At 42.8% G+C, this 25,570-nt stretch overlaps 1 protein-coding gene across 4 annotated transcripts; it reads right to left on the reverse strand.

Moving 5' to 3' along the window:
* Positions 1–1,488: 1,488 nt before the first annotated feature.
* On the reverse strand, positions 1,489–15,993 carry C12H8orf76 (chromosome 12 C8orf76 homolog). 4 transcript variants are annotated; one of them, XM_065903120.1, is made up of 6 exons: positions 15,854–15,993; positions 12,964–13,059; positions 12,097–12,240; positions 7,678–8,051; positions 5,636–5,768; positions 1,489–1,814 (listed from the first exon to the last, which is right to left on the reverse strand). In XM_065903120.1, exons 1-6 carry the CDS (start codon positions 15,968–15,970, stop codon positions 1,617–1,619), a joined length of 1,062 nt encoding a protein of 353 aa, XP_065759192.1. In that variant the 5' UTR covers positions 15,971–15,993; the 3' UTR covers positions 1,489–1,616. The 4 variants fall into 4 exon arrangements, with proteins under 4 accessions (XP_065759192.1, XP_065759190.1, XP_065759193.1 ...); XM_065903118.1 differs by having other exon boundaries at positions 7,678–8,126; XM_065903121.1 differs by lacking the exon at positions 1,489–1,814 and adding an exon at positions 3,801–4,042 and having other exon boundaries at positions 7,678–8,126.
* Positions 15,994–25,570: the final 9,577 nt, after the last annotated feature.

Raw genomic sequence — 25,570 nt, forward strand, 5'->3', positions numbered from 1 at the left:
AACAAAACCCCATGGATTGTAGCATGGACAAACCAGACCTTTGTCTCTTTTGGGAAGGGGCCTGGGAAAGGGAGAAATGAACAGTGAAGTGGATGGGAGATACTGATGACTTCACCTTTTTGCCCAGGGCTGGAATTCTCTTCCTTCTGCTGAGAAAAATAAAATCAAAAGCTGTGGGGGGCAATATCTGATGTTTTGGTCTATTATTAAAATTTGTTTCTCATAAGGGAGCTCTTCCATCCCCGATAATTCAAGCAAGCCTTTTCTATTTGAAGATGATGTTATGGACCAAGTGTAGTTTGTGTGGCTGAAGAGAGAGGATAATCACCTGGGACAGAGCTCCACGGGTCTCACGTTTCTATACAGCCTGTGAGCAAGGCACTTACGGCCCTTCATTCCAGATTACCTTCTCAGAGATGCACGTGAAGCAAACAACCTTAGAAAAGACTGTCCTACCTTGGAGCACAGGGTAGGCCTGCTTACTGCTCGTCACAAAGGAGCCGACTCTCCTAAGCGCAGGCTTCCGCTAACACACCTCGCCGCACATACACTCATTCGTCTGGGCCCGTATGTCACCTGCCTTGGGACTTGGAGGCAAAGGAATGGACACAAATAGGCTGAAGCTTATCCTGAGTCCCTTGGACTGCAAGGATATCAACCCTGGATATTCATTGGAAGGACTGATGCTGAAGCTCCAATACTTTGGCCACCTAATGCGAAGAACCGACTCACTGGAAAAGACCCTGATGTTGGGAAAGAATGAAGGCAGGAGAAGGGGACGACAGAGGAGGAGATGGTTGGATGATATCATGGACTCAATGGACATGAGTGTGAACAAACTCTGGAAGATGGTGATGGACGGGGAAGCCTAGCATGCTACAATCCATGGGGTCGCAAAGAGTCGGACATGACTGAGCAACGAACAACAATAATAAATCCTGTTCCCTGGGCCACAAGTAATCAAGTCTTCTGCAGCCTCCCTGACACTGGCAGGTTAATGTGCAGGCTTAGAGGTGTGGTAAATCTCAGTCTTCAATGCACCCTTCCTAGAAATGGTTTCCTATCACATTTCAGCATTCCTGGACACTCAGGATGAATTTACCAAAATAACATGGATACTTACACTGCTAACACAGTAACTGTTTTTAAAAGATTATAAAATCTAAAAGTCTCTTTTATTTTAAAAAATTCATTTAAATTGAAGCATAGCTAATTTATAATGTATTTATTTTTAATTTTTGGCTGCACCTACAACATGTGGGACCCTAGCTGCCCCATCAGGGACTGAACCTGCATCCCCTACACTGGAAGGCAGAGTCTTAACCACCAGACTGCCAGGAAAGTTCCTAAAAGTCCCTTTAAACACTTTTCCAACAGGTATCTTCTAAAGGGGCAGCAGGCCTCACACGAGTGAATGACAGAAATCTAAAAAGAAAACAAAAAAATCAAGAAACTGAACACAGTAGAAATTATCTGGGAGAGAAGCCATTTTTATAAAACATAGGTGATTGTTTTTAATTCAGTATATTCCATGATTAGCAGAGGATTCTGTCTGAAGTAAACCAGAACACTTAATAGAGTATAAGATGTTCTTTGTTTTGTTTTTATAGGGACCACTAAGGCAAGATCTGTATCTCTGTGTGGAACCGATTTTCAAAGGGATGGACGTGGTCTTTGATTTTTCTGAACCACTTGTCTTCAAACTCTTTCGAAGACCCGATCACCAAGGTAGTCAGGGCCGCGGGGCCAACACACTTGACCTCTGTGTGAACCTCGTCTCTGAGTTTTTCTGGGACGATATCTTCGCCCATAACCTGCAATGGGGGGGGGGGGGAAGAAAGATAAAACTCTTTCCCAATAGGTGCAGCAGACACAGAATGGAAGACCATGCTGGTCATCAAGTGCAAAGGATTTCTCACAAAAGCAGAACTTTTTCAGCAGTCAGGGGACAACTCTAACAATTCAACATACGAAAAGATGCTTATGAGGTAGTGATCCAAGACCACATGTGTAAATATCCTACTGCTAGTCTCATATTTCCCTGAGTGAACACATCAGGGAGGCACAAATGTGGCAGGAGTACCACTCAGGCCACAGGGAGTGCTGCGCAGACCTTCGTATATCACAGGGCATCTTCGGGGGGCAAGAACGCAACTGTGAGGGGTTCCTCCTCCTTAGAAGTGACAGAAGAGTAGGCTTGGGCGGAACATAACTGCTACTGTGCAGAGCACAGACCCCTTCTTATGACGTTCTCCAGGGACGTCAAAGGCAGCCAACAGCTGAGCAGCAAGTAGCTGAGTCCACCCTTTCCTGACCCAGAGAGACTCCAACCCTCCAGGATGGTCACCACAGCAACCCCAGACCTTCGAGCACGCCAGCTCTCTGAAGGCACAACACTGCCCCCTACTGGAGAGAACCAGGTCCAGATTCTGTGTGAGCTTCTCTTGGACAAGACACCCACAAAGCTACGTCTGCAGGAAGCTTGCATCTGAACCCACTATGCCATCGGACCACATTTGGTAAGGAGAGTGAACATTTCCCACCCCATTTCCCACCAATCATCATGAAAAGTCAGGGAGCCACTTGGCAGGGATGTGGTAAAGGGAACTAGTCACTTGGATTTGGACTAGATGATCTCTAGGTTTCCTACAAACCCTGAGGTCTTCTGGGTTTGTGAATACTCAAATCATAATGGATTAGACACCCACTGAAAGAATGGGTTCCACTGGCTTTAAATCTTCAAAGACTACTGACTGTTTGAGGCAAAGGCTGACAGGATGAGTAGCAACTGTCAGGATTTATTAAAGCATGGTAATTTCATCAATTCGAAGACAGTGTCTATTTTTCTATCTTGACATTTCTAAAAACCAAGTTGTATCTTATAACCACTGCTGTGTCATAGTGTAAAAAGCACCTTATTTTTCTTTTGGTGGCACATCAACTAATGAAGTGTCTTACAACTGATGACTGCTTGGACTCAATAAAATGTAGTATTTTAAAATCTGAGATATAACACCAAAAGTGTATTTTTTTTATTAAAAAATAGAAAGCGAGAGAGAATGGAATAATAGCAATATTCAAGCAATGCAATATTCCAAAAAGAGAGCTCAGCAGGTGCATAATTCATAGACAGAGAACTATTATTCCAATCTGTCACACATGGTGAAGAACACGAAGATGTTTAAGACATCTCCTAAGGAGGCCTAACAGGGCTTCCTGGGTAGCTCAGTGGTAAAGAATCTGCCTGCCAAGGAGGAGACACGGTTTTGATTCCTGGGTTGGGAAGATCCCCTGGAGAAGGACATAGCAACCCACTCCAGTATTCTTGCCTGGGAAATCCCACAGACCAAAGAGCCTGGCAGGCTACACAGTCCACGGGATCGCAAGAGTTGGATAACAACAACAGAGGATGTCTTACAAGGAACTTGAAATCTAGCTGCAAAGGTAAGACACTCCTGTATTTTCAGCGGCCCAAAGAGCTAGCTATTTCAGCAATCACTCTGTCGAGCTCAGAGGAGGGAGAGACTGCCACAGACCAGAATGTTCAGGAGAAGGTTCCTGGAGGATGTGCAGCACAGGCTGGGCCTCTGAGGGTGAGAAGAGTAAGTAGCTGGAGGTGGGAAAACCCGTGACAGGTGTGTGACACATGGTAGACTAGTACCCGTGACAGGTGTGTGACACATGGTAGACTAGTCCAGTGGAAGCAAAAGGTTTGTGGAAGGAATAACGAGGCCCTAAGTCTGGGATTACTCTCAGGAGGGCCTCAGACATCATATCAAGGCACCAGAACTAGACCCAATCTCTAAGGTAATGATGACACATCGAATTTTAGTTTTTAATGTAAGCAGGTAACATGGTCAAAGCCATGTTTTAAGATGAGCCCAGCAGCACAGTTGAAGACAGATCTGCAGGGAGAGCGAGGAGCCAAGGCGGGAGGTCACCATGAGAGCAGACGTGAGGCGATGGGACTAGGGTGTTGGCGGTGGGCCCCGCAGGAGGTGAGACTGGAGGGGAGAGGCCCACGGTGAGGGACGGTCCAGGCCTGGGTGAAAGGAGAAAGACGGGTAGGATCGATGAAAGGAACTAAGTCTAGAACAAAGACACGCCTCTCTCTAGCTCCCCTCTGCTTCCTCTCAGCGGGTACTTACTGATGGCCAAGTCCATGCTGGGCGCTGACCAGAGACTGACTAAAGGTGGTTTTGCCAAGTAGCCTCGTTTTACATTTGTACTTGAAGTGACAGATCAATAATCACCTTGGATTAATGACTCCATAAGTCACTGATCTGAGATGGGAGACAAGTGTTCCAAAGATGGGGCCAGAGATACGACTGGAGGGTCATCAACCCAGAGGTGACAACAGGTACTACAAGCATGGTTATGATCTGTGTGGGAGAAAGAGACAGAACAGAGAACCTGAGTGAAAGCTCAGAGAATGTCACTGCTTAAGACACAGAGGAAACTAGCAGAGTCCCAGACAACAGAGGAAAGGTAAGAAATAAAGGAGAAAAATAGATGAGTATTTTCAGCAGTTTTGCTGCTCCGAAGCAAAAGGAAGAGGGAACAAAACCTGAGTGGTCAATGGCGCTGAATGCTAAGAAAGAGGGGAAGCAGAGAGGAAGGAAAAGCAACCTCAGTAAACTCAGGAGAGATGGTCTATCTGTATATGTCTGAGGGTCCAAGGGAATGAGCCCATGGAAGGGGAAGGCAGAAAAAAGGCTCAGAGAGAACAGACGGGGGAGATGACCCCAGAAGAGGGAAAAGGGGTCCAGCTGAGAGCTTAGTCTGGGGAAGGAAGACAGGACAGACAGACCATCAGCAGTTCTTGAAAGAATGATATTAGGAGGTATATGGATAAAGAGCTATTCTGGGAAAGTGCTTGAGCTGTCAAGTTTCAATTACATATTAAAAGGAATTAGCATGAATAACATAAAATCTCCAAATGCCATGTTTAGAAATTTAAAGAGCATTTTTTTTTTTTTAATTTTTGACCACAAAGCAAAACATACAGTATCTTAGTTTCCCCAGCAGAGATTAAATCCGGGTCCCCTGCAGTGTGGAAGCTCGGAGTCTTAACCACTGGACCACCAGAGAAATCCTTATCAATTAGCATATTTTTTAAAAAGCTAATATCAGTTAAACAAAATTGACATTTGAGTTTCTCTGCAACTGTCAAAGTAATAACAGGGTGGAGCAGAAAGAAAATGGACTTGAAGCTGGAGGGGTTCCCATTTAGTTCTGCCACTTAAAATCTGACTTTAGGCAAGTCACAGCCTCTGTGAGCCTCTCCCACAGGCTGTTATGAGGACAAATGGAGGGAAAGACAGACAAAAGAGCTGCCCAGATGTCAACATTCATTCATTCAGCACTCATGAAACAATTACGGGGCCTTTCTGATGTTCAAGCAGGCAGGTGCTAACAAGCACTGACAAGTAAATGAGCTTGCTGCAGGACAGAGGAGGAAGAGGCCACTATCGGCAGTTAAGTGATCAAAAGGCACGAGAAGAAGGGAGACAGAAGTCCTCTAGAAGATGCAATTTAGCCCTGTGTTTTTTTGTTTTTTTCTTTAAATGGTCTCGGAGCCAGGAAAAATATCTGTGATGCTTCATTTCACATAAACCCTGGGGGACACACTCACCTCTGCTATCAACAGCAAAGTGTCTTCTTTGAAGCTGAACCTTTTCATTTTATCTTCAATTTCCTGCTGAGTCCTTAAGTTCCTCTCCAAAGCAAACGATGTTTGCTGAGATTGGGCAAGCTGAAGCAAAAGCCTGAAAAACAGCAGGTCCTAGTCTGGAGGCACCCGAGAAGGATGAGGACACGTTCACACACAGCATGGGCACTGGGCTGGAAGCAAGTCTTCTAGGCAAAGAAGGTCCTCACCTTCATCTGAATCCCTAAAGCTCTTTACTCTCAACGAATTGCACAACTTTACACTGGAGAACCATCTTTTCTAAAATTCATAGACCAAGCTTCCAAAGGAACCTTTAGAGAGCAAGACCTCGCAAGGGCTTCCTGTAGAAGTTGGGTGACTGAAAGCACAAACGATTTCGAGTGAAGAGAACAAGTCTCCCCATCAGAAGCTCCTCCCCCAGAAGTGCCAGGAGCAGTCCCTTTGAAGTCGGTGCTCTGTGACCCTTCGGTCTCCCTGAAGCCACAGCAGCCCGACCTCAAGGACTAATGAGGTTCTCCAGCACGCTTCAATTACTTGAAGCAGAGCCAAACATTCAGCGACCCTCTGATGACCACTTTGCAATAGGCTCACCCCTGACCTCCCCATTATGGTCGTGCCCTGGTCCCCTCTCTTCTCCTTCCTCCTGGTCTCCTCCCACAGCTCTTTCTCTTTGCTGTTTTCTAAAACACTGAGTGTGCAGATTGTTCCAATGTCCCTCCGGCCTCACTGTTACACCCGGAAGCAGAGCTCTCCTGTTCAACTCATTTCCTGCCTCCAGAAATGCACATACTCCTCCAGGCACTGAAGGATACTGGTGAGGAAAACAGACAGGTTTCTGCCTCAAGGAGCGGAAGGAGAAAGATCACAGGTAAATAAGCTAACCTCAGGCAGTGATGAAGGGCAGGAAGCAAACATTCAAGACAGGATGGACGAGGCGTCTACCTCTGACAGTGCCGTGTCGGAAAGATTTTCTGAGCCACCATTCATGCCAAGGCTCAGATAGTGAGGAAGCAGCCATAGGAACATCTGGGAAAGGGGCTTAGCCAGGGGAAGGCAGCCCGGCCACAAAAACTAGCTTCAAATGTTCAAAAATCAGGAGGATCTCTGTGACCGAAATACAGCCAGGAAGAAAACAAACTGGAGTGAGAGAGACAGGCAGGGCCAGCTCACGTTAAGTCAGCGCAACGGGAGGCTGCTGGAGTTTTCCAAGAGAACACGCGACCCGACTGGCCTTCACTGACTGTTCAGATCATCTGCTGGCCTCTGGAGACACTCACACACACGACCCCTTTACGGCCTCACTTTCTCTCTTGTGCTCTTGAAATTACTGGACAATACGGCTTACACTTGGCTCCCTCCATTTCACGTCCATTTACCCCTCCATCCTCTGCCGTCTGCTGTCACCACCGCGACTGAAACTGCCTTCTCAGAGGCCACACAAGAGCTCTTGCCTTCAAAGCCTCTTCACACTCCCTCTGATCGCTAATCCTTCCTGGAGCTCCTCTAGCTCTACCCCCCACCTCCTCACGGAAGACTCCAGCTGGACTTCCACCCTCAATCGGTTCTGCTCGCCCACTGCTGTCCTGTCTCAGGGGAGGCACCACCAGCCGCCCTCACCCACAAGGTAGATTCTTCAGGGTCATCTGATTTTCTTCTCTGGTAGCTTTCTGTGGAACTTGAGTGAAAAATCTCTTGCTTAAAATATCACTTCCTCCTTCGTCAATGTTTTATACATTTAATTTCCCTCCCCCCAATTTTAACATCTGCCAACCTTAATCTCTTATCTTGAGTGGTGATATGAGCTGTATTCCTGAGCAAGCATAGTTCTTTTTTTAAATCTTACATACTAAAAGGGCACATTCAAAGGATCCCATCAAGACCATGAGAAGAATCTCAAAAACATATATCAGGTGTCTAGCCTAGAATTTTTAGAAGCTTAAAATCAGAAAAAATAAAATCCTTATTTTGACCTTAGTACCATGTGTGTTTATCCACTCTTAGCTTACCTGGTTCGTATAAAAGAGGCACAGGCTTTCATCCGAGTTTCCAGCAACACTGCTGCTCTCTCTTCTGTCATACGGTTTTTAATATCTTTAAGAGCTTTCTCATTCATTTGCTTATTACCACTGCCTACTTCCACAGAGCTCTCAGGCAAAGTTTCAGGGAAACACAAAAGATAGTCTTTTCCTGAGCGGGGAAAGGAGGATTTGATAGCCGTGTCACTTGAGGTGAAACTGTTCTCTTTCTGAGATGACGCAAGTGATGCTGAGAGTGCTGGCCCCAAGTTCAGGTAAGCCTCTCCCAATTTGCCCCAGTTCCAAGGATTAAAGGGATGCAAAGAAATCAGTTTCTGTAGGCATAAAATGGTTTTCTCCAAGTTCTGTAAACTGGAACAAATAGTAAACTGGAGGTAGAGTACAGTGGTTAAATGGTCTGTGTTAGTTGCTTTATTTTCCTAAGGAGAAAAAACAAAGGTTAAAACATTTAAACTACAGGATGTTTCCCATATAAAAATGAAGATGCCTAAAAATCTAAGTTGTGCATGTCCTAAATCACAAGTATCTTTCATTAGCCACACAAGTAGAGCAAACTAAGTGTTTTTCATTAGATCTCATTTGAAACCATAAACCTAGAGAAATGTATGTGTGTGTTCAGTCGCCTTCGACTCTCTTGTGACTCCCTGATCCTGTCAGGCTCCTCAATATACACTAGCCGAGAAAAAATCACCAGTCCTTCCCAAACACCCTAATGTCACAGCAGTAACATAATCCAGGTGAAAGTGGCTTGGCAAAGCTCAGTACCAAAAACCTCTGCGTCAGTTTATTTTCAATTGTGCATTATAATCTTAATTGTCTTCAGCCAGACATCTGAAAGAACCAAGCCAACTTTTTTATACCCTGGGCTAATGGTTCCATTTTAATATTCCAGGCTTTCTAAAAATCCAAATGGCAATTTCCTTGAGGATTCAAATGGACTCTATTTCCAAATTCTACTTGGCTTAGACATCTTAAACAGGATGGCCCTGAAGCTCTCAGTGTTTCATGATGCATCGTAATTGAATCCAAATGCCTTCTCTGGTAACCATTATCAAGACCAGTTATTCTTGGCCAGAGGGGGTTGCTTGGTTTCCTTCTGATGAGAAAATCCTTTTCAAGTCTACTTAACCTGAGGCACCGCCTCTTGCCTAACTTAACATATGGCAAAAGCCCTGTGGGTGAGGGCTTCTTTTTCTAAGTCAAAGTCTGCAGAGATTCAGTTGACTTTAAGTCTAAGGAAAATCTGGCCTACTAGTTTCTGGATCAAGCTCCTGCACAGAACTGAGCAAGAAATAAGAGTAAAACTACCCAGCATGCAGCCGGGAGGAACTGGCACAGCAGTGACTGAAAGCTTGGGGAGGACTCGGAATAGCCATATGCCGAGGGAAAAGAAAGGAGCTCAAGCCGCATGTCACCTATCAGGTCATACTACACCTTCCCAAGACAGAACTGCTCCGGTTCCACTATCACTGTCATTCAGTATTCTGTCTTCCCCCACAGACTATTAAGTTCCAAAAGAGTTTTTGTTCAATGCTGAATTCCCAGTACAGAGCACACCATCTCAGACATAGCAGATATCTAATAACTGTTGTCTTCATGTGTCTTATTTATAGTAAGAAAAGCAACATGTACAGGCTGTCTACAGGAAATGCAACCTTTCCTCTACAACCAGTCCATAGTGCTCTATACTGTTTAAAAACATTTCCATGGACTTCTCTGGTGGTCTAGTGGATAAGACTTCACCTTCCAATGCAGGAGGCAGAGGTTCAATCCCTGGTCAGGGAGCTAAGATCCTACATCCCTTGTGGCCAAAAAAACCCAAAACATAAAACAGAAGTAATACTGCAACAAATTCAATAAAGATTTTTAAATAAATACAAATAAAAACATGTTCACATTGAGAAAACAAGTGTGTGTTGGGGTCTGTAACATACAAACCATGATTCGGATGCACCGATTCTGGGTGGCCTAACTACTGAAGAGAAGGAAATGGCAATCTACTCCAGTCTTTTTGCATGGAAAATCCCATGAACAGAGGAGCCTGGCGCGCTACAATCCACAGGGTCACAAAGAGTCAGCATGACTGAGTACAACTAGTAAAGCACTTTCTGGAAATTAAATTCCATTTAAATGAGTTTGTGTGATTTTTCCCAGAATATGGCAAGCCCTGTAATGCAATGACGATGATGATTGCTAACATTTACAGAAAGCTCACCATATGCCAGACACTACTCTAACTGCTTTACTCATGGAATCCTCATGACAATCCTTTAAAATAGATTATCGCTATTCCCATTTTGGAGATCAGGCAACCAAGTCACAACAGAGAAGTTAGATAAGCTGCCTGCCGTCACACAGCTAGTAAGTAGCGGAGCTACAACAGTTCCTGCTAGAAGTCACAGAATAAAGGTACTTCAGAAGAGCCGATGCGTGTTAGTGGGCTTAGGAGTCTCCCATTAGTTACTAGGTGAGTGATGTAAACGCAGGGTATGGACAGGGTTCTTTCTCCTTGGCGTTGAACCCAGAACTGCGCACACGGTAGGACTGAAATGTTTGTGAAGTGACAGATGAGAAAAAAAAAGTCATTAACCATCAAAAAGCAGTTTCCTTACCACAGTTTATCACATGAGCCTACCAGTGACTACAAGGTATTTAAATTAAGAAATAAGTTCTATTACAAATTTTATTCAAAAATCATTAAGAAGAAAGACGAATAAACTTCAGTAGTAAAGTTAATGTCATGCTGGGCACTCTAGGACTTCCTGTCTGTTTTGTTCAATGCTGACCTGTTCCCTAAGAGTGTGAGGGGACAGTAACCGCTGGAACAAAATCCAGAAATGACCCAGAGCAAATAAAAAAAAGAGGGTCTATAAGAAGGGAGAAACTTTTAAAATGAAAACAAAACACAGGGTATCAGGAAATGAGAAAACCATGCAAATAGGCAGGGTTCACTGAGATCATGTGAAGCAATCTCACCCCAAAGCAAGGGGTGAGACCCACGAGCCTCTGGTGCCATTTCCTCCCTAAGACTCCTGCCTGTCAGGGTGCCCTGAGCCCAAGGGGCAGTCCTCCAAGGCCTGAGAGTGGAGCTGAAGGGCTTCAGCTGGTCCCTCCTCCTGCCTGGCTCCCGCGCTCCAGATGGCATCTGCTGACTGGCAACACAGTTTTCTCTGAGACACAGAAACAGACTCACTAAGCTAGAAGGAACCAGAGACAGCCCAGCCTTGACATCACTCTGGCTGCCTCCAGGGGCCCTCAGGGGAAGGCAAAGCACAACAGTGACACCAGGAGATGAGAGGGAGAGGGAGGTAAGGGCAGGTAAGGCAGGAAGGCTGACTGATGTCTACAAAAAGCAACCGGAAGAACCCAAGTTGCTGTTAATTTGCAGACCAGGGAGGCTGAACACTGTTAAAACCCACCAAGTTCACTGTGTTCACGCCATGTGCTTCCTTAACAGGGTAATCTTATCTTCCAGTTTTCAGAATTAACCCATAATTAGTAGAGGGGAGAAAAGGAAAGAACAAAACACAGCTGTTTTCCATGTTCTGAAGGATATTACTGCCAAGGTTTCCTCTCATGGCAAGAGGCTGAGGTCCTATCAAACGAAGCCCAGGCAAGTAAATTAAGGATTTCTCTGAGTTAACGAGATAGAGGAGGACAATTCAATTGCGTGCATACTTTAGGCTGACCTCTGGCCAACAAGATTCTAAGGATTCAAGATCAGTGCCTTGGTGCCTCATTAAGTCCCTCTAAGGAAGAAAACTGGTCATCTATAAACTAGGATTGGTCGACTCAAACTCACTCCCATATAAAATATTCACAAAAAACCTACAGGTGCTTTAATCTGAAAACGAAAATAAGCAGAATCTAGCAGTGCTCTTTTTTATTACTTAAAAAAAATTCTGCAGGCTCCATCAGCAATAAAAAGGATTAAGCCTGGCTTAGTATGATATTTATTCAATTTTTGGCAGCCTTTTTTTCCTGTTTATAAAAGTAATACATATTCATTGTGGAAACTTCGGAAAATAAAAATCTAAACAACAACAAAACACCTAAAGAAGAAAAAAGATCACTGGTAATTTACTGAGTATTTATTTACTCCTAACAAGAGTAAAACCTGTGCAAGTGAGGTTTTCAGGCAATGAAGAATTTTGAGCATAACATAGGAAAAAATATTACAAGGAAATGATTATGTCTGGAGCTCCAAACTGTTCATCATAATAAAGTTCTTCCACCACTGACAATTTCCTTCTGCTAATCCAAACCCACAGATTTTGCTGCCAGCAAAAAGTTGTTTTTTGTTTTGTCCTTTTTTTTTTTTAAAAAAAGAAAATAAACTATTCAGTCATCCTAAGAAAGCAAATGGAAACGGGCACAAAAACCACTCACCAAGTTTGTGGCAATCTCCAGGGCTTCCTTGTGCCTTCCCAGGTGAACAAGGCATCGAGCCTGGCCTTCCTGGACATCCCTTTTCATGGCAAAATTTGTAGATGGCAGTTTTTCTGAGATACTGGAATACTCTTGCAGTGCTTTCTGGCACATAATTGTTAGATACAGGCAAATGAAGGAAAGGGATGAAGAGAAAGGCAGAAAACACAATTGGAAAAGAGAATCCAGTCATGGGGGTGATGTGTTTCCTAGGCAGTAGGTAATGTTATAACTGATTCTACAGTGAACTAAAGGAAGACTTGAGCATTTCAGTCAGTACTAGTTTTCTAAGAGGTAGAGAAGAAATGGCTGCAGAATATAATTAAAACATTCTGGAGCCCAAAAGACCAGGATGTGACTCCTGGTTTTGTCACTAACTGGCTGTAGACACTTTTCACATGAGCAAAACAACAATAGGATCCTTGTGAAGATGACATGAAGTCGATATAAAAAGCAAGCTGATAGCTAGTTGTTAGTTCTTTCCCCCACTTATTTTTTAAAACACATTTTGGGGTGCCTTGCTCCTGTGGCCCCACGAGGTATCCAAGCTAGAGGCTTCTGCATACTGAGGAGATAAAGAATCAACAAGGATCCAAATAAGCTCTCTATACTGGAGTGACAGGAAACAAAACAAAGCATACAGAGCTGTGTGGAGAAGGCCAGATGCTTAGGATTCTCAGAGAACAAACACATCACACAGAAGATTAAATTCACCTTCAAAAGCAACACACTCATAACTTGTTAGTAGTACGCTGTTACTTAAATATGCTGCAGCGGACAACAAGAGAACATTTCAAGTGGCACAATCTTCTATATGTTAAATTCTACCTGATACTCTTGCCGTCTGTAGGCCAGGTCCCCTTTGAATTTCTGGACAGTCAGAGCTTCAACATCATCGCTGCTCCCTGTTTCTTCATAAAACCACTAGAAATTGTGAAAACAGCATATTATAGAGAAGGAGATTATGTTTTTCCACCCCATGTGCAGGCGTGCTAAGTAACTCCGTGCAACCCCATGGACTACAGTTCTCCAGGCTCCTCTGTCCATGGGATTCTCCAGGCAAGAATACGGGAGTGGGTTGCCATGTCCTCCTCCAGGGGATCGTCCCAACCCAAGGATTGAACCCACATCTCTTTTGTCTCCTGCATTGGAAGTTGGGTTCTTTACCACAAGTGCCACCTAAGAAGCCCTTTCCACCCCAGACTCAGGGACAATTTCCCATATATAACTGATTAAACCTCAAAAAAGACATACTTCTCCAGGATAAGACTCAGGAAAATATCTGACAAAGAATGACAAGTAGTTTTTTGTTTTGTTTTTGCTGCACTGGGTCTTCATTGCAGCAAGTGGACTCAGCAGTTGCAGCCGTCAGGCTTGGTTATCCTGAAGCATGTGGGATCTCAGTTTCCAGACCAGGGGTTGAACTCACGTCTTTTGCATTGCAATGCAGATTCTTAACCACTGAACCGCCAGGGAAGTCCCAAGAATGACAATTTTTATAGTGATTCAGTTGTGATGAAAATTATCACCAGTATAAATATATCAATAATATGATACCTCAACTAAACAAGCATGAAAGTATTTCGTTTCCATAGCATTTCCATTTGGGCCTGGGAATCTACATTTAACTAGCACAGTTCACAGTGGTTCTTTAGACTGAGATATGTTTTCCTGCAGAGAAATTCTTAGAGTGGATGGAACTGGGATTGACAACTCTTTACAGAGATGACATAGGAAAGAACTGCTATTATAGTGCTATTATGAAAGTGTGAAAGCCAAAAGTAGAATCCAAGCAAAGAAAAGAAATTAAGGCTGAAAGGAGGCTTCCATGCAATCAAATGCCAACGTACTGTAGGAGAAAAGTTTCAGGAAAAGTCCATCTGGAATATTTTATTCACTTTTCTACTGCTTTAAACCCTATGGATAGAAAGAAAAGTGAGACTGAGATTTTTTTTTAAATTATTGAATAAACAATGCTAAGATGAGAAAACAGGGATGACAAAAAGTGCTCCGTGTGCCAGTTTTTCCAGCTCCAAAGAAGTATCTCGTTCTCTCTTTTACTCAGAGTAAAACACACTGAAGTTGAATGAGGTCTGTCCCCAGTTAAATGTTATTATTAATTCAAAAGTAACTGCATTTGTGATGGTTTCACCATGGTGTCAAACTTTCTCGGTTCTATTTCTTTCTTTTTTTTTTTTTTTTTTCTCGGTTCTATTTCTAAGAGAGATGCATGGGTATCACAACTACCCTGATACTCTATTCTGATAAGAAAAGGAGGGAAAAGCTGTGAACAAGGGTGAAAACTAGGACGTGAAGTGCTGGTAAGACAAACACCTGATTCCACACCGAGCCGTAAGGGAAAACAAATCTAACTCAAACTCCTAGTTTTATACTTGGGAAAACCAACAGGACTTGAATGAAGCCTGAATTCATTTCTTGAATGAGGTGTGAATGGTAACTCTCTGAATTTATGAGAGTTACCATTTGCCAAATAAATAAATTCTAAAGACAAGTGATTTGGGGGATTTTACTTTATAAGTAAACAGCACATCACACCTGGCAAAGTATTATATCATTCCACTCTCACAATAACCCTGTGAGCCAACAAACATTATTTTATTTTTTTCTCAAATGACAAATAAGGAACTGACACTCTGAAAGTCAATTTCTCTGAAAGTCAATTTACTGACCCGTAAAGTCAATGCTAGAATCCAAGCGTCCTATCTCACAACTGTGGCTTTTTAATGTGGTACCACAGGACTTCAAAAGTCCGTTTCCTGGTTTTAGTCTACAGGATCAAGTAGGCCACTCTGAAAGACTACACGTGGCGAGGAGGAAATGTAAGTGAAATAAAACAAAAATACAATCCAATCCAGTTATTTCAGAGTGCCTGACATCTGTATGTTATAGGGATTTTAAGGAAAAATGAGACAATATATGCCCAGTGCCTGGAATACTACTTAATAAAAAGGAACTATTATTGGTGAGATGAGATTTACAGACTAGAAAAAATCCAAGGTAATACTCTACTTACGCAAAATATTCAGAGTTCCTACTATGAACAAGAACTGGTAGGCACTGTGGAGGACGTAAGGTTAAGCACGCACGATCCTGTGATCATCCAGCATTCTGGGTTTAAGAGCTTTATGAGATACTGACAACTGCGTTAATAGGTAAAAGAGGGGAAAGGAGTCAAAGACAAAAATAATGCGGTTGGAAGGGGGAGTTAGAAAAGACTTTCTGGAGGAGGCGGAATTTAAGGTGCACCTTGAGAAAGGGATATAATTGAACGTTTTTGACCACCTGAGCGTGGTTAACGTGGGCAAGGGGAACTCAGTGAACAAGGACAGGCCCGGTTCGGAGAGCAGACAACACTGAGGTCTGAAAAGAGGGCGGTGGCTGAACTTCTGGGGGCCCTGACTGTACGGCTGCAGAAGCAGCGGAAGTCAGAGTAGGGGAGTCAAGCCAGCGAGGCGCGGTGAGACCGGCCGAACGCCAGATTGATGGCCGACTGCGCGGGGATTCCCTCGGGGGCAGAGGATGTCGGGCTCAGCCGGTGTGGCTGGTGGGTGAGGGATGGCAGGGAGACCCAGGTGAGCACAGGGCGGCAAGAGAGTCTGGGTTCGGGGGACAGGCTACGCGGGCGTAGGGCGTCTGAAGCTCTGTCGGGCCGGGACCACCAGGCCCGGTGGCGGCGGTGAGGCAGACGCTCTCTCACCTGCGGCTCGCAGCGTTTGGCGCGGTACGACTCGGGTGGTCCAGGCCGCCGCTCCCGCCTCTCCTCGAACACCGAGTCCTCGAACTCGCCCCCGAGCAGCCAGCATCCCGTTTCCATTGCGCGCCCCACACCGGCGCATCGAGAGGAGGTGGTGCCTGGAGCGGAAGGGGCGGGCAAGATCCGGCGCGCGGCATGCTGGGACTTGTAGTCTTGGGGCAGAGGCCAGACCGCGACTTGGCCCATGGCTAGTTTCAAGTTGTTGAGCTGAGATTTTATCTAATTCACAAGGTGAAGACAGAACTTGGCTTCTCCGTTTCTGAAGATGGACAGAGCGATCCTTACGTGTACGCATCAAAAAGCACTGACCTCAGGGTAGCTGTTCAAAACCAGTTTTTCACTGTTGACAGTATTCTTGGAACTGTGCTAAGCTTTTTTTTTTTCATTTTACTGTAACTTTTCTAAAAACTTTTGAAAGACACAATGATTCTCATTTTTCAAATGAAAAATTGGGGCCTTAGAAAGGTTAAGTAATTTGCTCAGGATCAACTATTATGTCGTTAAGAGTTGGGAAATAAAGAATTGAGTCAATAATCTCTGTGTGTCTTCATGGAAGAGCCACACCAATAATAAAGATTGGGGTACAGTAATTCAGAAAAGTTATGACAAACCTAGACAGTGTATTAAAAAGCAGAGACATTACTTTGCCAAGAAAGGTCTGTATAGTCAAAGCTATGATTTTTTCCAGTAGTCGTGTATGAATGTGAGAGTTGGACCATAAAGAAGGGTGAGTGTCGAAGAATTGATGTTTTTGAATTGTGGTGTTGGAGAAGACTCTTGAGAGTCCCTTGGACTGCAAGGAGATCAAGCCAGTCAATCCTAAAAATCAATCCTGAGTATTCACTGGAAGGACTGATGCTGAAACTGAAACTCCAATACTTTGGTCACCTGATGTAAAGAGCTGACTCATTAGAAAAGACCCTGATGCTGGGTAAAATTGAAGGCAGGAGGAGAGGGGGACAACAGAGGATGAGATGGTTAGATGGCATCACCTACTCAAATGGACATGAGTTTGAGCAAGCTTCACGAGTTGGTGATGGACAGGGAGGCCTGGTGTGCTGCAGTCCATGGGGTCACCAAGAGTTGGACCTGACTGAGTGACTGAACAACAACAACACAGTAATTCAAGGGCGTGTAAAACAGGGGACATGGAGATTTCTTCTGGGGACTCAATCAGGGAGCATTAATTCTGCCCAGAAAAACACTAGATCCCAGAACTCTAAACACAACATTTACTAGAATTCTTACCCTTTCAAGTTGTTCCTTGAGACAAAAAAGTACAAATTGTTGACAAAATAGTTGTGATGTATTGAGCATAGTATTATGGCAGCATATTACACAGCAGGTCATAGACATGGAGGTTTTCTCTTCCAGGGTTCTTTTCTCAACCCAAATTTCTACTCCACACATTAACTCTAGGAGAAACGAATTCACTCCTCAGTTTTTCAAAATCCATCTCTCTATTGATGATTCCCCAAATCTAGAACCAGCTCCTGTATCCTTGGTGGAAATCTCCACCAGAACAGCCTACAGACATTAACCACTGATGAATTCACTCATATAAGGACCCTTAGGGGAAAGTCCTAGTTAGGAAAAATTTAGAAATTATAGAAAAGTGAAAGAAAAGAGATCCATAATATTATCACCCAGAAGCAATGGAGTCAAAAGAAGGAAGAGCTAGTTGCCCTAATTCTAAAATGCTCTGTCCTAACAAAGACAGTACAGTATGTTGTCAAAGGGCCTCAAGCGCCAGATTTGTCTAGATTCATGATCCTGGTTCAGCTATTCACTGGCTGTGTACCTGATCTGTGAAGTAGGCGTTGATTAAAAGAGTGCAGGTAAGGTGCCTGTCGGATAGCAACTGAGTAATGCATGTTCATTCAAAATTCCTGTCCCAGGTGTAAAGAGCAAAGCAGGCAGGGTTTCCCCCCCGCCCCCCACCTTTCCCATTTTTAGGGCTGCTTGGCTTTTGGAACTTCTACTCTCCCCTGTTCTGAGATGCCTCCAGTCTATCCTTTTCCTGGCCCTACAACTAACTGAGGTAGATATTTTGCTGAAATGATCAGGAGGTCATGGAAGGACAGTTTATAGGTAAAGGAGAGTTCTTTGCCCTTTGAACTCAGGCTCCCTGAGCTAAGGGGTCTCCAGTCTTTTTACCACTAAGAACCCTCTTAGTTATTTTCCTCCAAAGTATGGAGGATTTGCATATGCAATAAAACTGCATATGCTAACTAACAATTGCTTCATTTTCCTTTAGCATTGCCCCACTACGTGTTAGGATTCCATGAAAGCAAAGAAGTAACTGCCAAGGACCCTGGGAAGCTTGAGGAAAGATTGATGTTAGGTCACTGACAATAATGAAAACAGCTCAAAGATTGTTATCAAGGACCCAGGGTCTGGTAACCCAAGTTGTAAACCACTACCTCAATTGATAGACCCTGGAATAATATTTTAAAAGAGGAGAGTAAGGCTTTCCTGGTGGTCGAGTGGTTAAGAATCTGCCTGCCAATACAGGGGACACAGGTTCGATCCCTGGTCTGGGAAGATCCCACATGCCACAGAACAACTAAGCCCGTGCATCACAATTACTGAAGCCCATGCTCTAGAGCGCATGCCCCACAACAAGAGAAGCCACCGCAATGAGAAGCCCATGCACTGCAACAAAGAGTAGCCTCTGCTCACCACAACTAGAGAAAGGCCCAGTGCAGCAGCGAAGACCCAGTGCAGTCAAAAATATATTTTAAAATAAATCCTTTTAAAAAGAGAGAGAGGCGTGCAAACCAGTATAAGAGTGCTCTGGAACTGTTAAACACACCTCAGACACCTAGGAAATGCCAGGTGGTAGGGAGTGCCTATGACAGACACTCGGACGGCAGGAAAGGAGACAAAGCGACTTTAGTTTGCACTTATCTAGCACCCAGGAAAGAATATTTGTAACAGCCTTTGCCAAAGTTAGCATTCTTTTTTCTTTTATCGGCAATGCCAAGAGGCATGCAGGATCTTAGTTTCCCAACCAGGGATAGAAACCATGCCCCCTTGCAGTGGAAGCACAGAGTTTTACCCACTGGACAGTCAGGAAAGTCTCTGTAAATTTTTATAGGAGGTACAGTCACTGATTCAACTAAAACTTATTGAGTACCTACTATAAGCAAGGACTGTTTTGAGTCGAGGATACAGTGATAAATAAGACAGATGAAATTCTTGCTGTCATGGAACTTTGGTTCTAGTGAGTAGATAGATAATGAACAAGTAAATGAAAGAGGTACCTTTAGACCATGGTAAGTTCTACAAAGAAAATTTGAGGGATGATGTATAAGGGACTCCTTCAGGTAACTGGGTAGTCAGAAAAGGTACCTCTGAAGAGCTGAGTCAGGAGTGAAGAGAAGGAGCTGGCCAAGAGAACATCTGTAACAAGAGCATCTGAAAAACTGAAAGGCAAGAATGAGGAGTGGGAAGTGAGCCTCAGTCCTGAGGCCAAGTGAGCTCGCAGGAGAGCTTGGTGTGTGGCCTGAGACAGGAGAGTGAAGCAGGTAGGAGCAAACCATGTGCTCCTTACACATTTACTGAATGAGCAGATGATCCAACGACCCCAGATTTCGAGGACTGTATCTTACTAGCTTCTTGGCTGTATTTCTTGTATTTGCTGTGCCTGGTGCCCGTGATGTCACAGGATTTTCCCATCACCCCCGTGGTTGTCATATGATCTGACTTTGTAGCTGAATTTTGGCCTCTTTGCTCTTTTCCGCTACAAAACTCAATTTCATGCCCTTTTATTCAGGTCAGCAACTCTTGAGCCAAATGAAATTTTCTCAGGGCTTGTGGAGTGTACTGTCTCTTGCTGAGATTATTTCATTCCAGTGTCACAGGCTGTTGTCCCAAAGACAAACACTGCCTGCCAACACCAGCTATGGGCACAACCAGCCGGCATTGCTTTTTTCTCTCCTGGCTCCTGGACTCGTAATCTTCAGTTCAACTTGATGAACATTTACTGAACAACTTTGTGAGGACACTGGCTAGGCACTAGAGGCAGTGGTTAAGGGTGAGAGCTCTGGAGACAGTTTGACATCTCTAACACTTACTAGGTGTGTGAATTTGAACCTGTGTGAGGCACCAGATGGGATATTAAAAAGCAGAGACATTACTTTGCCAACAAATGTCTGTCTAGTCAAGGCTATGGTTTTTCCAGTGGTCATGTATGGATGCAAGAGTTGGACTATAAAGAAAGCCGAGTGCTGAAGAATTGATGCTTTTGAACTGTGGTATTGGAGAAGACTCTTGAGAGTCCCTCGGACTGCAAGGAGATCCAACCAGTCCATCCTAAAGGAGATCAGTCCTGGGTATTCATTGGAAGGACTGATGTTGAAGTTGGAACTCTAGTACTTTGGCCACCTGATGCGAAGAGCTGACTCATTGGAAAAGACACTGATGCTGGGAATGATTGAAGGCCGAAGGAGAAGGGGACGACAGAGGATGAGATGGTTGGAAGGCATCATTGACTCGATGGATATGGGTTTGGGTGAACTCCAGGAGTTGGTAATGGACAGGGAGACCTGGCATGTTGCGGTTCATGGGGTCGCAAAGAGTTGGACACAACTGAGCGACAACTGAACTGAGGCTCACTTTCCTTATCTGTACTGTGGGGGTAATAATAGTATCGACTTCATGCATCAGAAGATGAGACGGTGGGATGGCATCACCGACTCAATGGACATGAGTGTGAGCAATCTCCAGGAGATAGTAAAGGACAGGGAATCCTGGTGTGCTGCAGTCCATGGGGGTCACAGAGAGTCAGACAGGAATTAGCAGCTGAGCAACTTCATGCATCATCCATGGAGATTCAGATAGATCATTTAACTCTCTCATTCTAGTGCTTGACATAGTATTCAGCAAATGTTAGCTTTAAAAAGAATTTTTAAAATGTTTTCTGCCTTCAAAGTGCTGTAAGCTAATGAAATAGATGTACATAGTCAACCAAGACCTGTTGGGTGGACACAGGGGAAGCAGTTAGTACTGACTACAGCAGGAAAGGAATGAGGGAGGCCCTTGAGGCAAGGCAACAACTATGGTGGTGACATCAGAAGGACAAGTCAGAGAGAAGGAATAACATTCATATAAGCCTGCCAATGCAGGAATACAAGTTCAATCCCTGGGTTAGGAAGATGCCCTGGAGAAGGAAACGGCAATCCACTCCAGTATTCTTGCCTGGGAAATCCTATGGATGGAAGAGCCTGGTGGGCTACAGTCTATGGGCTCGAAAAGAGTTGTACACGACTTAGTGACTAAATAACATTATTTCAGTCAAAGCAGCTGTGTACCTACTGTGTAAAAAAATGCAATTAATGAACAAAAGATTGAAGATAGAAAATAATGAACCCCTTAAGAGAAATATAAAGTGCAAAGGAAGTCTAAAAGAAAGAGAACTTAATTCCATTAAGGTACTTTATATTTAAAGATCATCTTTTCATGGTGCTGGATTAACTGGACATCCACATTTTTTTTTTTTTTTTTAGAAAAAAGAATCTAGACACAGACCTTACACCCTTCACAAAAAGTAACTCAAAGTGGACCATAAATGCAAAATGTAAAATGCATTTTATAAAACTCCTAGAAAATAACCTCAGGAAAACTTAGATGATCTTCAGGATGACAATGACTTTTTAGATAAAACACCAAAGGCACTATCCATGAAAGAAATAATGGATAAACTAGACTTCATTAAATTCAAAAACTTCTGCTCTACAAAAGACAGTTTCAAAAGGATGAGAAGACAAGCTATAGCTCAGCTGAAAATATTTACAAAAGGCAAATCTGATAAAGGACTGTTATCTAACATATAGAAAGAACCCTTAAAACTCAGTAAGAAAACAAACAACCTGATTTTAAAAATAGGTCAAAGACCCTTGGTAACAACCTAAAGGGGTGGAATAGGGAGGGAGGTGGGAGGGATGTTCAAGTGGGCGGGGACATGGGTATATCTGTAACTGATTCACCTGTGGCTCTTTGGTAGAAACCAACCCAAAACTGTAAAGCAATTATCCTTCAATTAAAAATAAATAAATTTAAAAAATAGGTCAAAGACCTTAACAGAAACTTCACCAGAAAAGATATACAGATGGCAAAAAAGCATATGAAAAGATGTTCAACATTAGTATGTAGTCAAGGAAATGTAAATTAAAACAACAGTGATATCCCACTACACACTATTCAGTTCAGTCACTCAGTCATGTCCGACTCTTTGTGACCCCATGAATCGCAGCATGTCAGGCCCCCCTGTCCATCACCAACTCCCGGAGTTTACTCAAACTCATGCCCATCGAGTTGGTGATGCCATCCAGCCATCTCATCCTCTGTTGTCCCCTTCTCCTCCTGCCCCCAATCCCTCCCAGCATCAGGGTCTTTTCCAATGAGTCAACTCTTCACATGAGATGGCCAAAGTACTGGAGTTTCAGCTTCAGCATCAGTCCTTCCAATGAATACCCAGGACTGATCTCCTTTAGGATGGACTGGTTGGATCTCCTTGCAGTCCAAGGGACTCTCAAGAGTCTTCTCCAACACCACAGTTCAAAAGCATCAATTTTTTGGCGCTCAGCCTTCTTCACTATTAGAATACCCCCCCCCCGCCAAAAAAAAAAATAGAATGGCCCAAATCTAGAATACTGACAATACCAAATGCTTGTGAGAATATGGAACAACTGGAAATCTCATTCACTGCTGGTAGGAATGTAAAATTGTATAACTACTTTGGAGGATAATTTGGCAATATATTGCAAAACTACACATACTTTTATCATATGACATAAAGAAATCACAAGAAGAGATACATCAAGACCGATATCTTTTATGAATGTAAGTGTAAAAACCCTCAACAAAATACTAGCAAATGGGAGACAACAGAATATTAAAAGTATGACACACCATAATCAAGTGGGATTTATCCTAGGAATGTAAGAGTGGATCAACAAAAGAAAATTAAACAATGTAATACATCATGTTAATAGAATGAAGGGTAAAAATAAGATCATTTCGACTGATGCAGAGAAGGCATTTGGCAAAAGCCAAAACTCTTTCATGATAAAACCTCTTAGAAAACTTGGAATAGAACTTCCTTAACATGATAAAAGGCATTTAATGAAAGCCCACAGAAACATCATATTTGATGTGAGGCTGAAAGTTTTCTCTTATGATCAAGAACAAGACAAGCCTCTGTCACCACTGCTGTTCAACCCAGTACTAGACGTTCTAACCAGAACCATTAGACGAGAAAAAGAGCCTTCAAATTGGAAAGGAGTAGAACTATATCTATTTATGGATAACATGATGCTACATATTGAAAATTCTAAAGAATCCACATGAAAGTTACTAGGGTTAGTAAACAAATTCAGTAAAGTTGCAGGTTAAAAGATCAACAAACAAAAATTTTGTGTGCTTCTATACAGCAGCAATGAACAATCTGAAAAAGAAATTAAGAAAGCAATTCCAGTATCAGTAACATCTTAAAACAATAAAATACCTATAAATAAATGCAACCACGGAGATGAAAGCAAGACTTGGTTGCATTTATTTATAGGTATTTTACTCTTTTATACAATAAGAACTATAAAACATTTGCTCAGAATGAGCAAAAAAAAGAGAAAAATAAATTGGACTTCACCAAAATTAAAATTGTGTGTGCATCTTTTTTGTGTGCATCATAAATAAAGTGAAAAGACAACCCACAGAAGGGAATACAGTCAATTCTCATTACTCACAGCAGTTGTATTCTATAAAGTCACCACAGATACTGAACAAATGCTTGTAGGGTTAAGATCCTGGGAGCTTCTGGTCATAAGTTTCATCAATCAATCAACACATATACCTTGTTTTATGTGTTTTTGCTTGTGTGTGTGTGTATGTGTGTGTGCGCGTTCAGTTGTGTCATTTCTCTGTGGCCCCACGGACTGTAGGCCGCCAGGCTCCTCTGCCCAGGGAATTTTCCAGGCAAGAATACTGGAGTAGGCTGCCATTTCCTACTCTAGGGGATCTTCCCAACCCAGGGATTGAACTCACTCCTCTTCTGTCTCTTGCATTGGCAAGTGGATCCTTTACTACTTGTGCCACCTGAGAAACCTGTTTTTGCTTAAAGACACCTTATTTAATACATATTGATATATACTGGTTATTCATTAATGTTAGACACCTTATTTTATATATATATAAAATAGGTTATTATATATTATATATATATGACATATATATATATAGGTTATTCATTAACGTTCAACAGCATATTCCTTGTGTCTGGATGAGGCTTATCTAACACAAGGCCTTCTCCACAAGGCATGTCATACTTTTCTTGCATTCGGTAATGCTGGAAGACACTCTGGCACTATACTTGGGAGTCATTTTAAACAGCAAAATTACCAACAAAGAAACACAAACTATTTTAAAAGTGGCACTAAACAGATTTCAAAAAGGATGGTTCTTTACAGCCTGACAGCTAAAATAAGAGGCAAAGCATTACCTTTTTTGACCTCAGCTGGAAACATATACATGGGACAACTCAAATTTTTTGCTACTATGGGCAAGCACATGAATGAGCACAAAACTGCCATGAATAGGTTCGGGGGTTACAATTACATTTTAATGAGTAGTCAAATTTGCACATACAGAACCTGTGAATGAGAATTGGCTGTATTTATGAATTGTGTATCTGATAAGAGTGTAACATCCAGATATATGAAAAACTCCTAAAACTCGACAACAAAAAGGCAGCCCAATTAAAAACTTAGCCAAGGACTCAAATAGACATTTTTCCAAAGAAGATATACAAATAATCAATGACCACATAAAAGATGCTCGGTATCAATAGTCATTAGAGAGAAGCAGATCAAAACCACAGGTGAGGTATCACTTCACACCTACTAAGATGGTGCTAACGATAATCTTCAACACTGAAAATAAAAGGTGTTGGTGAGAATAGTGAGAAATCAGAACCCTTGTACACTGCTGGTGGAATGTAAAATGGCTACAGACAACTGTACAAAATACTCTGATGGCTTCTCAAAAAGTTAAACATGAATTACTATAAGATTCAGCAATTCCACTCCTAGATACATACCCAAAAGAACTAAAAAGAGGGACTCGTCTTCTGAGTTGTATGCTGATGTTCACTGAAGCAATTTTCTAGCCAAAAATGGAAACAACCCAAGCTGAACACACACACACACACACACACACACACACACACACACACACACACATGTGCGTGCATATTCAACCATTAAAAAGGAATGAAATTCTGATATATGCTAAATACAAATGAACTTTGAAAACATTATGCTAAATGAAATAATTCAGACACAAAAGGACAAGCATTGTATGACTCCACTTATTTGAAATATCAAGAATAGGCAAATTCATAGATAATCTAGAAAGTAGATTAAAGGTTACCAGGGGTTATGGGGAGGGGGGCAATGGAAAGTTATTGCTTAATGGTTACAGAGTTCTGTTTGGGATGATGAAAAGTTCTGGAAATAGTAGCAACGGTTGCCCAACATTGTGTAGATAATTGATGTCACTGAACTGTACACTTATAAATGGATATAATGGCAAATTTTATTATATTTTACCACATTAAAAAATTCAGTTAATAAAAATGAAAAAATCACTGAAAACTACTAA

The sequence above is a fragment of the Muntiacus reevesi genome, chromosome 12, assembly GCF_963930625.1.
Source record: "Muntiacus reevesi chromosome 12, mMunRee1.1, whole genome shotgun sequence".
Taxonomy (NCBI): domain Eukaryota; kingdom Metazoa; phylum Chordata; class Mammalia; order Artiodactyla; family Cervidae; genus Muntiacus; species Muntiacus reevesi.